Source organism: Falco punctatus (genome assembly GCF_963210335.1).
Source record: "Falco punctatus genome assembly, chromosome: 5".
In the NCBI taxonomy this organism is placed as follows: Eukaryota; Metazoa; Chordata; class Aves; order Falconiformes; family Falconidae; genus Falco; species Falco punctatus.
The window spans coordinates 56,213,879-56,227,519 of NC_137584.1; the positions used below are offsets into that span (position 1 = coordinate 56,213,879).

Below are 13,641 nucleotides of genomic sequence, written 5' to 3' on the forward strand. Positions count from 1 at the left end.
ACATCTGGTGATGCTAAGGGTACTAAAGACAAAGACGGACTGAAGAATTGCAGAAGGACCCCATGCTACTCAGTGATGGGCCAAAAAAAACAGCAGGTAAAATTCAATAGTGATAGATGAAAAACGAGGCACAAGGAGAAAACCCAGTCCTAACAATTAAAGTGATGGGCTCTGAGCTTACTAGTACCGTTCACAAATTATATTTTTATGTTATGCTAAAAAAAATTGGGGACAATGCTAAGCAGTAATCCAAAATGTATATTGAATGCTCAGAATTATTGAAGAAAGAAACAAAAAGGGAAACAAAAAACAAAACAAGAAAAGGAAAGAAAACAAAAAAAAAAAAGGAAAGAAACAAAAAAATTATTTTATTGTATGTACCTGTCGTGTCCCTGCATTTCAACTAGTATTTTTAAGGTTTACTGTGCCCATTTCATAAAGGCTGTAGTGACATTAGAAAATATGCAAAGAAAATAACAATGATAATTGAAAGTATGGATCAGCTTTTATATATGGAATGATTAAATAGCTTAGGACGGTCTTGGCTGGAAAAAGAGATGGCTGAGGACAGAATATGACATAGCTATAAAACTACAGTGGCAAGGAGATGGTGAATAGGTTTTGAATCCTGCACAATAATTAGAAGGCTGAAGCAGCAGGAGAAAACACGAAAAAATTGAATTTCTTCTGACAATGCATAGTTAAAGTGTCAAATTTAACGCAGGATGTTATGGGAGGTATGATTTTATGAGAGCTGGAAAAGTGACTGGGAGAAACAATGGAAGGAGAAAATCTACTGAAGGCTGTTAAATATAAAGACATAATCCTTGGCAGTCAATGAACTTCAGTTCAGTGGAGTCTTGACAGAACTCAAGGGAAGTACCACTACACGCTCATCCTTACTTTATACTTCTTCCCAGCACTCTTCTCAGACGGGTAGAGTATGGGACTAATTTGTCTTGACCCACCAACTCTGTTCCTGCGCAGCGAGGACAGGAATGCCTGCTCAAGCTGGTCACAAACACTCCTGTTGCAATACAATTAAGACTAAACTCCTCTATTAGAAAGAGTGCAGACTGTGCTAATACAGCATCCTAGCAAGGGCCAGGTCATGGTAGGTACCTGTCCTGCATGCAGGACTTTTTTTTTCTTTTCTTCTGTGATCCCAATGGCTATTGAAATCCATGGATATACACTAGAAGGGAGACAGTTTTTTTAATTGTGTACCTTATGCAACCATTCCCGGAATACCACCTGCACAATTTAAAAAAAGGATGTTAATTAGACTGGAAAGTTTAATTGCACGTACAGAGCAGTGTGAAGCAGTTTTGGACGTTGTGTGTTTTGCAGCTCTGCATCTTAAATGTTCTGGGCAACAGGACTAAGTGTCTTGACTCCCTCTGGCGTTGACCCAGAGGCCACCACTGACACAGACAACAGCTACATTGGTGACAATACGCATAGGAAAAGCCAGTGTAAATGCAGCCTGAGCGCGGTAACTGTACTAACTGTGCATCTATATGTTGTCTCAGCTTGTTTCAATGAGCAAATTCACTGCATCCTCCGAGAGAAGCTAAAAAGCCCTAGGCGACTGCCACTGATGTACTGCTTTGGATAGCCACTCCTCCTCTTAGTAATTACTGGGTTTGGAATTACAGCAGGGACAATAATAACAGTTTTGAAGAAGGCTGTTAACGATCTTAAAGTACAGCATAACTTTTTGAAAACACTAACAGTCAAACTCCTTAAATGATGCTTAAGTGTTGCATTAAATTAAAAAAATGCATTAAGAGTTTTCTTAGTTCAGCTGGTCTTCTTGGGGGTAAATACCTCAGCTGCATAAATGTGAAAGTTAATTGTCCCGCTTTTAGGACCAGTATGAGTAAGAAGAAAATACTATTTATCTTGGTAATACAGAGATAATATTGCTAAATACTGACTCATCATTAGAACTGCCTACTAATTTCAAATAAACCACAATTAGGCAAACCAGACACAGCACAGGAATTTCATGGACATCCTCAGATATGTAATTTCAGTTTGGGAGTCTTGGCTGATAGTATTATATGAAAGCAGATCTAAATATGACTATTAACTATAAGGGTGAGCTCACAGAACTGGTACTAAACCCATACTACAGGTACTTTCTGCTGAGCTTGACCACACTTTGACTACACTCAAATCACACAAACTATGTCCGATAAAAATGCTAGCTGACTTGTTATGATTCTGTCCTTCATTTCTTGATAGGAAGAACCTATTCCTCTTGAAGGCAATGCAATGGATGTACATATTAAGTGGCTTAAGCAAGAATATATGAAAACTCAGAGGAACTGGAAAGAAGTGGATAACAGAATGAATGTGACAATAGAAATACGGAGAAAGATGATACGAAATAAGGCACCTTTAAAAGACATTCTTAGACTATTTCCCTTCTTAAAATGCCCTTATCAGGTAACAGAGCTATTTTTAATACTGACATCGAATTCTGTGTTATAGATGTGATACAACCATGGGCACATATTTTACTGGATGTTTCCAGTGAAGTAACCATCAACACTGTTCTCATTAATCTAACTCATATTTTTGCTGCTAACCTCACTTTGAAAGATTCACCAGTCCTGTGTTAAACATGCCACACACAACACTAGTGGGTTCTTTGAAGTATGGTGGTGTTACCTGATGTATTTCTTCCCTGCTTGGAAAAGAAATTAAACCATCCCCTCCAGTTTATAATCTTATTTTACTGAGCCACTTTTATCCTATCTTCAAAGTGTGCACCTCATGTTGTTTTCAGTTTTGGTTTTGAGGATTGCAATAATATCAAATATTTGTTTTTCTTTTAGCTTTTTAGGGAGTTCCAGCTTCTCACGCAAATGGACATTTATAAGAAAACAGTTGAGATTTTGGAGATTTATTCAGAAAACATATTATCTTTGTATGTGGTGAGGAATAATCCAATTAACATTATGCTGCAAGAAAATCTGAAGCGGCACACAGAGGAAGACATTCTGAAATGTCAGTACAAATCTTCTACACTCTGAATAGCAGACTTTTGTTCTTATATAACTAAACTAGCTCCAATTTCATTGCAAACACATTTTTTAAATGCCACGGTTGCTTGAAAAACATATAGTGATAGGGAAGCATTAGGAATAAAAACTAAGAAATTACTAGGAAAATTAAATCAGTCAGGTATTGGAACTTTTTTTCTTATTGAATAAAAGACTGCAGGTTTGATAAAGTTAGTAACTACCTTAAAATAAGTGTTGCTAGATGAACAGAATTATGTCTTTCTAGATACATAAGAGTGCTTATTATTTTCTAAAAATACACGCAGAAGACTAATTTTCTGGTTTAGAAAGAGAAATTGTCCCAGAAAAAGAAAGAGATCATTTCCTTTAGAAAGAGAGGTACTGTTTCTATGGTTAAAGTCTTTATCCCAGTGAGATAAAAGAAAGAGTCACCACCAAGTGTGTTTCAAGTACCTCATCTCTGCAGAGCCACATTGCAGGAACAAGCACGGGAACTGGTACCACTGGCGAGCAGGTACCACGGGCACGCAACGAGGTCCACATACCTTGATGTGTTTGGCTTACTGGCTGCCAGGGAGCAAGCACCTGCTGCTGCTCACCTTTCTGTGTGAGAAGGCTGGGGATTGCGGTTCTGCGGGGACAAAACCTTTGAAGCAGTTAGAATTGTTACCGTTCCCAAACTGCAGCTCTGTCGATGCCTGTGCCCGAGCTTGGCTCTGTGAGAAGTCCTCCTTAGACTGTCATTTTCTATCAAACAGGCATAATGCCAGGATGTCAAATCAAAGGTGACACACTATGAACATGTGCGTTTCCTACAGCAGTTTCACTCCTTTTATTACCAGGCTATTTCTTAAAAAAGCAACACAAAAGGTTAAAATACTGAGATTTTCTTTAAGCTTAAACCCACCAGTACTCAACAGGCTCACGATGGATTAAAAAGTGTCGATGAACAGCCTAATCCTCAAAGCCTTCATGGACTTTCTACTCACACCTTTGGCCTTAGAAAGCTACGGGTGCTGTCCTTTCCGCTTTTCTTATAAAACATGTCCACAAAGATTTGAACTCATACCTTAGTAAAGTCCCAAAGCCTTTACTTTCCTGTTTTTCTCTCACAAACAACTTGACCTGGCACCTGGATAACAAACGCCTGACAAACTAGGCTCAGTGAAACGTACGACACCAGAAGTCTGACTTGCAAAAAAGATGTTACAGTCAGTAAGTGCTGCACCAGAGGGGTAGCAGGTACCACGTGCCAGGAGGTCCTGCAGCATCCGACTGTACCACAGCCTTCAACGTGGAGTCCTCTGGCAACAGGACTCCCCAGAGACATCTGATTTACTGGGGAGAGAGGCGTTTGGGGATGGGCAGTGGGGGCAGGAGGACTACTCAGCTTGCAAACTCCACTAGAAGCAACCCAAAGGCCTACTTACTTATTGTGACAGAAATTTAAATGTATTATTCAGTAGCAGAGTGCATGAATGATTTGAATACTAATGGCCATTGCCAGCTCAGGTGCCTAAAACTTCACTGTGGTACAAACTACTCTCCAAAATGGACCTAACAACAGTTACACTGCTTAGCTGTTAACTATTACATAGGCTGCAATCTGCTTTTCCAGGATGATACTGCAGTGTCAGAATGCTTTCATTTGTAATTTAGCAGAAATCCTTGTCTTTGACAGATATGAAAATGACTGCTGCGTGTTTACTCCTGCCCGATGTCTTTGGAGACGATTCCAGTCTGTTTGCTGCTGTGAACGAGGAGGTAGGAGGCAGAGCACCAGTAGTCTTGGCCTCTTCCTTGCATCAGCTGCCTGGGCACATTGCCTGGCCTTTTGGTGGCTCAGCTGAGTTCCTGGAAAAGGACGACATTAGCCCGCCTTTTGGGTAAAGGCAAATATTCATAGAAATATGAGCTATATTCAAAGCACTGTTATTAGGTTTACTGAATTCTCCGACCCGTTCAACAAAGCAGTGCTGTGGCATCATTTGAAGGATCTTTCTTTTTAATTTAGGTAAAGGTGGTGACACCAGTGTTGGAAGTAAAAAATCCCTTCAATGTGAATTCATGTGAGTTTGCGCTGTATGTACAAAGAGAAGAGCTAGCCCAGCTCGATGACTGCACAATGGCCCTGGCAGCACTGGTGGCTGCATTTCATGTCTTCGATATCCCATGCCCAAAGAGAATCCACAGGACGCTGAACTTCCTGGAGTCCCTGGTCTTTGAGGTGAGGAGCCCAGCATCCCTGCCCACCCAGGTAAAGAGAGGGCTGGAGGCACCAGAGTATCCCAGTATCTGATGGCGTACACAGCGCTCCTCTCAGGAACATTTGACATTCTGTCAAAATAAATCCCTTTGTTGTGAAGATAAATCAGTGCCATTCTTTCTGGTGAAAATGTCTGTACATTTGTAATAGTTATGTTTAATAATGCCCCCCCTTTTTTTTAATTGTATTCGTTACTTTTAAAAAAATTAAAACCTAAGCATTTTCGTTATTTTAAATGGAAATTCTAAAGCAGTCTAGAGACATTACAGACAATAAACTTTTCTAGATTACTGCATGTGTCGTTTATTATTTTTCCATATGGATGGAGCATTTGACAATTTCAAATAATATTTTGACTGTCAGAATTTAAAAAACACATTGTGAGCTAACGTGAGCACTTTGCTGCTTCAGATGTTAATACAGTTAATGTTTTAAAGTGGCACAAATTAAAGATTTACTTATTACCATCATTTCATTATATTATGATCACTGAAAGACTACTATAATAATTGTTGTGTTTTAAAATGGTGGCCCTGATATTTAATTTTCAGAATTGAGTTTTCATTATTTTCTCCATGTATGCAACATTCTTCTTTTTTTCTTTGTTGTTGTTGTTTTTAACATTAATTCTGAATTTGCTAAGTAGGGATTCTAAGATGAGCTCTCAAAGTAGCAAGAATGACTTATCTGGGATGCTGCCATGTGCATTTGTAACCACAGCTTTGGTGCCGGTGAGAAAACACCACATTTTCTTTCTGAAGTCGTTCTCCAGAACAGATCAGCTTTCTTCACATGGTGGTTCTCCTGTCTGCCCACACAGATCGGAGGCCCTTTCCTCTCTTCTTCCACAGCCTCCTTTTCTCCCTAACATGCTCCTCTTAACTCCTGCATGTCTGGAAACCCCAGGGGTTACTGCCTGACAGTGCACAGCTTTCGCCAGGTGCCTAGTGATGGACAGTAGCAGCAGCCAGCAAACATGACCCACTGCATTAATTAGAAATCAAAATGGCTTTTTATTAAAACACTGCATTTTACCAAAAAGATCAACCTCCCACCATTTCTAAAAACATCTGTGTAGGCCAAGCAGTATTTGTGGTCACCACAATTCTTTAACACTCAAACACACAGCTTGGAAGACCACAGAAGCTGCGGTAAAGCTTGGCTGTGCAGGCGTGACTCCAGTGCAGGGATGACAGTGGGAGATGCTGCAGCATGAGGGCAGATGGCTGCATTTAATGTCCAAACTCTTGCTAAAGTCTCAGGATTTTTCATGTGGCTCCAATGGAAATCAGGGGACAACCTTTACCAGTGTGACAGCTGGGACACCTCCAACACTACATACAAACCAATACCAACTGACATTCTAAAGATTCAGTAGGTCTCCTGAGTGTTTTTAGTTTCTGAGTGAATGTGCTGGGTGTAGTTTTTGTAACTGAGTTGGCTACACCCTGCTACGTCATCACACGGGATACAAAAGTAAGGATTATGCATGTCCTCCCCGTTGTGACAGCTGTATGGATATAAAACTGGGCTCTGTACCACTGAAGTGAGGTTTATTCTACATCTTGCGAACAGTACTAATTTGAACCCATTTCTTAAACCACAGCACTCTGTAGGTATCTAAGAATTCAGGGAGCTGTTAACAACCCCAAGTAATCTCTGTCGAGCAGCAAATCTCTTGAATGGTTCTCACTGCAGGCTACAGACCTGGCACCGGGGAGAGGCACAGAGGGTCAAGGAAAATAAACTACATAGAAGGACAGAAGGAAAGAAAACAAGGATTTGGCATTCTAGTGATCTGCATAGGCAACCTCAGCTTCTGCCAGTGACAAAATCTAGGTCCATAAACAGGATTCTGATTCTGACAGCAAGTGTCCTGTGAGCCTGAGGAGTAAGTGCTTAGGGAGAGGGCAGACAGCGGTAGCAGAGTTGCTTTTTTAAACTCACAGCCACATTGAGCTACGGTGAGGAATTACTCTATACCAGGGGAACAGCCAGGTTCATCTGAGAATCCTGGGCACACACAAATGTAACAGACGGCTCCAGTTCAGGTTTTATTTGTTTTGTAGTACAATAAGAGTGCAATCTGAATGTACAAATATTGAACAAAATGTAAAAATATTATTTATGCAATGCCATGGAAGGAAATTAACAGAGCAATGCAACTTACTTCATACTGACCCTGTTTCACCTCTTCTTATGGCAGGTACCAGTCATCTACATGATCTGGAAGGGGCACAGAGAGTTCTTGAAATCTTAAGGAACTCCAGCCAAAGAAGAGCTTAGCAAAATCTGTGGGAAGATGTAAAATTCTCCCAGCTCTGTGCAACGGAAATGCTGTTTGTTCTCAGCTCTAAAGGCTGAGCAACTGCCCACTGCAGCACTAAGAGGGCTGCCAAAAATCTTGATCCAACTCCTCTCTCTTCTTCCAAAACTAACATTCTAGAACAGTCCTCAGTATACAGGTGGCTAGGCTTTCTCCCATAAAGTGCATCTGGTTTACATCTTACATATATATACCAAGTGCAATGACTTTCCCTGATGAATTGTTGTAATAATCCTCCAAGAAGGAAGGTTGCCTCACCCAAGTACCTGCTGGTGGCATCTGCAGCCTACTAATGACCCAGTGAAATGCATGCATTTTACATCTAGGATATGCCGATGCACCATATGCATTTAAGTAACCTTTTCCTCCACACTTTATCTTTCCCCCTATGCCTTATTCATTTATAAATAAGACTTTCCAACTAGGAAGTGGTGAGTGAAATAATTTTCCCACCACTGGGAAAACACCCCTATGTCAAATACAAAGACAGAGCAGCAGTCCTAGCTTTAGCACACAGTTTATCTCCACTGTTGTGGTAACTATACTGGAGACTGGCATATGCAGACACAAATGAATATATTTTCTTTTTTGCTGATGTCCTTACCTCAAAATACATGTATTTTCTTTCATGAGCTGAACAACTTTAGTAGGCTTCCATGTAAAAGGCTGGGACTTTATTGTGCAGCATAAACAAAAACTCTTCTATGAAGTCAAACTTTATTTTTCAGTTGCAGCCTTCTCTATACTGATCTTTTGGTAAAATACATTAAAGATGCTGGTGGAAAAACTCACATAACGTTTTTTTAATCGTGCAAAAGTAAAAACATTCAGTTATCAAAAAAGCATTATAATTTCAACCCCAACATGGTTTGTTTTGTTTTGTTACAAGCAAACAGACAGTTTTATAATCTGTAAAGTTATATGCTGTAGCATAAAGTGTCACATATGTAACGTTAAGTGTTTCATTTTCAAACTATGGCACAAATACGTATTAGCCATAACAGTCTCATCTGGCTACCTGTAGCCTAATTTTTGGCTAATCAGTTTTGATTTTGATAATATGAAGTAAAAGCTTCTGAAAAGTAAAATGGGTACATGAAGTAGAATTCAAGAATTCTTAGAAAATATTAAGGTTCCCTTATATAATACAGCATAAATAATTAATGAAGGTTTTCTTGATGTCCAGAGAAAGTTAGGGATCCTAACCATCCATGGAGAATTAGCGCCATTAGTTTGGTAAATAAGACTAGCTGACTCGGTTGTTACACAGTACCTTCTCAAAAGCTTGAACACTTCCCAGAAGGATTCACATGTACTGGCTCTAGGAGAATATAAATAGTCCACCAGTGCTGAACCTATGTTTCTTCCTTTCTGAGAGTCCTTACTCAACAGTTCTAGCAAGTCTTTGTGCTTTGAATAAAACATGAGCTCCAGTGGAGAAAGCTGGCTCATACACATTTTCCATTATCTTCAAAGTTCATTGTGTGAGTTTTTCTCTGCAGCTTTGAACATCAGAATGGAATTAAAGATTTTTAGAGCTGGTCCCAGTTTAATGCTCATTATTTTGACTATGTCTGATTGGGTCATTAGCAGAAATGCTTCTCCATCAATTTGCTTTAAAAGAAAAAAACACACAAAGTTATTAATAGGTCTGACAGTGCAGCAGTATAGATGTTTCAGAAAACATGAAAAGAAAATTCCCAGCAATTTCAGACAGTGTAAAGAAATGGCTAAATACAAAACACTTTCAAATGCTTTCAGGAGAGCTTTGATTTCAACCTTTTAGACAGATCAGCCAGTCCAAAAGAGCAGGATTACCATCCTTCTGCTTGAAAACAACCATTTGGCTAGCTATTAGCTAACCAGTTCTAATTTTTATACTGACAACATAAAGTAAAAGCTACTGAAAAGTAAAATGTGTAAATGAAGTAGAATTCAACTGTACTGCAGCACAGTAACGCTTTTTAACATCTGAGGTACTCCTTTTATGCAAGCCTCGATAAGAAGGCTTCTGGATTTCACTCCCAGCTGCAGAACTGGAACTCCCTTCAGACCACCCCCTTTTGTTCATTAAATAGCAAATTAAAATTAATTTGGTCCCAGATGCAAACAGGGACCAGGCTACATAATACTGCCTCTTTGACACAAACACAACTTCTCAAAAAACTGAGTATTTTTTCTGCTATTTTAAGCAACATTACAAGTGAATATTCTCCTGTAAGCAAATCTCTCTGTCAGCAGGAGCACTAAATCTGAACATGATGATCCACAAGGCCCTCACTTCCAAGGGCTTCAATGGGGCCAACACTTTTCTTGTGTAAACTTCAAGTCACTTGGGTATCTACAGTAAGTTTTCAGTGCAACATAAGCAGGATAGCTAGACCTAAAAGCCAAGTGTGGTTAAGTCAGGAACACTGCTTAGGCTTGAAGATACTAATTTGAGACAAGAACAGTATAATTTAAGTTTCTAGAAGACAAGCTTTCTGAATCAGACACGCTGCAAAGGAAGCCTGCAAGGTATACCCCAGCACTTTAAGTTGTGAGGAGCACTGCAGTGGGAACAGAAACATACAGTTACAGTTGCCACAGTTACTTTCTACTCATTTTGTGCACTAAGCCAGACTGGGTGGGCTCAGAACCAGAAGTGTGTGAACATGGGGGTGCCCACCTTTTTGCAGCCTCTTAATATAAGCAGGATGAGGGTTTATTTCCACAGCAAAAGTTTGAACCAGCACCTTCTACCTACTGAAAGACTTACTGATGCCAGTCAGTCCATGCCAGTTGGCCTCACTGGGAGAGGTTTCATTTACTACTCACAGACAAAGCCTGAGAGGCTAAGTCCTAAAGAGGGGAAGTACTTCCTTACACCTCTGAGAATGAAAGCATTTAGGACTCATTCATCTCTGTGGCACTTCCCACCTGCTGACTTGATTAGCAATATGCCAGTTTTTGTCGATCTTAAATTCATTGGTAAGACACCCTAAGTGACATAAGGGATGACCTAGACCTGCATACCTGTTGCAACTGTAAAATGTCTAACATCTAAGCAAGTTTAAAAAGCCCAGAAATGCAGCTTGTCAGTCCTTTTGATAAGCAACTGTAATAACCATTACAATCTACAGAACAGCCTGAAAACTTTTGTTGCACAACATCAGTAGGGCCATCTGTATGTATTTTCCCCAGTAGGTGCCTTCTCAAGTCTAAGGATGACAATTATTCCTCACCTGAAAGGCTGGCTGACTTGGGATATTACAGTATCAGACTCTGCCCATTCAGGTGGTCTGGCTGGGATAAGCACCTGAACTACTCACTCTGGCAATCTGTGATCAAACAGCCTTCTCGAAACTAAGCATTAACAGCAGTAAGAAACCTCTGAGTGGAAAAGAAAAAGCCAATCCAGCTTATAAAGCCTATTGTACCTAAAAGCCCTATCACTTCCTAATGACAGCTTTGGCACAACAATCTTCTCATATACCAGAATGCATGCGTAGCATGCTCATAAAGTACTGACTCCTTTGAACCTCATCAGAAACCTTCAGATCTTTTCACTTTCCGCTCACTCACATCACATTCTTAAACTGGCTGTATCAGAAGGAAGAGCATCAAGAGCTAAGTGCGATCAGACAAGAGTTTTAAAAGGTGGTTATCTTGAACAACTGCTCTGCTTTATTTAATTATTAACATAGTGCAGAACTAAAATAACACACTTATAAATTTCCTCAAACCAGGTGAAGAGAGAACAGTAGTAAATCACAAAGTTCCTCCTCTTCTACCATTAGTTTAACTTCAGTTGCAGCAACAAAGCTAGGGAAGCATGAGAGACCTGGCTGACACTTACCTAGTTTTATCTTCTTTACTTCTTTCCCACTCCAACCCTTCCTGCAAACCAACCTAATCTTCCATACATTTGCATATGATTTTAAACATACGCTTAATCCTACTAGTTTATATGTATTTTTAATGATGACATAAACCTAATCTTTCCACCGAGCTTTGTATTCTGTGTCTTTTTTAAATAAAATTTACCTACCTCATCTTTAAACACCTTGCCATGTTCTTCACACCCTGGTAAACTCCGTATAAATTCAGAGACCTGCCATCAAAGTATACAACAAAAGACTCGGTAAGACCCGTGCCTTCTCAAAATACTCTTAAACGTTGACAATCATTAGTTTTTTAGATACAGCCTCATATTAGGTGTTCTACCTTCTTCTACGAGTACGTGGACTCATGCAGCTGGGTGTTTAAGGACAAGATTCACAAAATCTGAAAACTAAAAGAGCATGTGCCACCCTTGTCCACAGGACATCTAAGAGTGAGAAAGGCTACTCCGTCAAAATCACTCAAGCTACTCTATCCATGCAGATGCAGAACCATGCATCTTCTCTTGGTGAATCAATTCTCACAAACTGAAACGGTTGCTGCCTTCCTCTTCTTTATTCTTTACTGCAGAGAGATCAGCAAATTCTTTTTCAAAGTTGATGCTTCTTTTTTCTCTGAAGAGATCTGACTGTCCCAGCTGCAGAAAATTTCCTTAGCCATAGATACTTCTGGAAGTAAAGCAGGAACTAGACCCTGTACATCCAAGCATTAATACGTACCTGAACAGTCACTGGGCTCTAATATTGAAATCAGGTGTCATGGCCTGACCATACCCATACCAATCCACTCAGCACTGTACTCTCACCTCCAAAACAGTGTGCCACACACAGACTATGCACCGGGAATAGCTCCTTGGTCCGAGCTGACCCCTAAACCATTCCTCCAGAATGTATGCGTAGGTACTAGATGTGGTTGATGTAGACCTTGAGCACCTGATCATCTGGGCCACACATTTAGCACTTTTCTTTCCCTTTTTAACGCCAGTGAAAAAAATATATACACACATACATACCTATCTGTATCTATACCTATCTATACACCCATGAATTAATACTTAATGCTTCCAGGGCTGGATGGCAGCTGAATGGGCATTTTGGGGTTCTGTTAGATTAGGTCTGGCTGACTCTGATCCTTGAAGTACTAATGCATTACTGCTAATCTACTCGGCTAACCTAAAGGTTTGAATCAATGAAGACTTCAAGGGCTTGTAGTGAGGTAGAAGATACAGGGGAAACTTACCTCATCTGTACTCCACTTAGAAACCTTACTGGCTGGGATCCCAGCCACACTTGGAAGGAGCTTGCTCTGCTGTTCCCAGCGCAAGGGTAGGCCAGGGATTTGCAACTTGGAAGACACAATAACGGGTTGAGAAAGAAGTCTTTGTGTGTTGGGTTCTTCAACATCTTCAATAAAAGGAAGCAACAAACAAGCATTAAATCCCTCAGTCAGTGATGAGATCAGTCACAGTAAAAGCACATTCATTTCTATTGATACATATGGGCCTCCCTACACAGGCTGTACGATTTTGCTTACATCAGAATAAGAGGGGTACCATGACTGTTCTTCCACTAGTATGAATGTGATTATATTTGCTCTATATAAATATAACTACTCTCATGTGGAAAAAGTCTCTTCCGACACAACACAATTCTATGCCAACACAACTGCTGGCATACCACACCACAGGTCACATAATTTTAAATACTTTGATACAATAAATCACACCTACATTGAATAGCTACATGTACAGTAGTACAAGAACTAAGTTAATTCCAGGGCTGAGCTGTTACAAATTCATGAAAAGCAGCACTGCACTGCTACAAAATTCCAAGTGAATCAGTTGTACAGTTTCAGCCCACAGAACATTTATGCCTCATCCACAACAAAATGTTTTTCAGTTCTGAGGAAAAAACACAAATGTCCGCAAATTCCTTGCTCCCACTTTAACTGAACATTTTATTTGGAAGTAACATGTAACTTCTCCATACTGGTATGGTTTTTTTACAAAGTCATTTCCCTTTTTATCTCGCTTCTCCATAATGGAAGGAATGAGCTTCCATCCCACTGGCCTCAAAGGTAATGTACCAGTGGGAGGGTGGCTTCAGCCACATGCTGCTGTTGCTGCTGGTGTC

General features: G+C 40.0%; 2 protein-coding genes across 16 annotated transcripts in view; one reads left to right on the forward strand and one right to left on the reverse strand.

Annotated features, from left to right (window-relative positions):
• Nucleotides 1-5,596, forward strand: part of SAMD3 (sterile alpha motif domain containing 3) — a 48,285-nt gene extending 42,689 nt beyond the window's left edge. For all 3 annotated transcript variants that reach the window (XM_080390435.1, XM_080390434.1, XM_080390436.1), the window contains 4 exons: nucleotides 2,251-2,454; nucleotides 2,847-3,018; nucleotides 4,717-4,799; nucleotides 5,050-5,596. In XM_080390435.1, the coding sequence (XP_080246561.1) occupies nucleotides 2,251-2,454; nucleotides 2,847-3,018; nucleotides 4,717-4,799; nucleotides 5,050-5,334 (744 nt within the window). In that variant the 3' untranslated portion in view covers nucleotides 5,335-5,596. The remainder of the gene's footprint in view (nucleotides 1-2,250; nucleotides 2,455-2,846; nucleotides 3,019-4,716; nucleotides 4,800-5,049) is intronic.
• Nucleotides 5,597-7,342: 1,746 nt separating this feature from the next.
• The window catches only part of L3MBTL3 (L3MBTL histone methyl-lysine binding protein 3), an 84,206-nt gene continuing 77,907 nt past the window's right edge, over nucleotides 7,343-13,641 (reverse strand). For all 13 annotated transcript variants that reach the window (XM_080390406.1, XM_080390411.1, XM_080390410.1 and 10 more), the window contains 3 exons: nucleotides 12,749-12,912; nucleotides 11,658-11,720; nucleotides 7,343-9,241 (listed from right to left, as the gene is read on the reverse strand). In XM_080390406.1, the coding sequence (XP_080246532.1) occupies nucleotides 9,098-9,241; nucleotides 11,658-11,720; nucleotides 12,749-12,912 (371 nt within the window). In that variant the 3' untranslated portion in view covers nucleotides 7,343-9,097. The remainder of the gene's footprint in view (nucleotides 9,242-11,657; nucleotides 11,721-12,748; nucleotides 12,913-13,641) is intronic.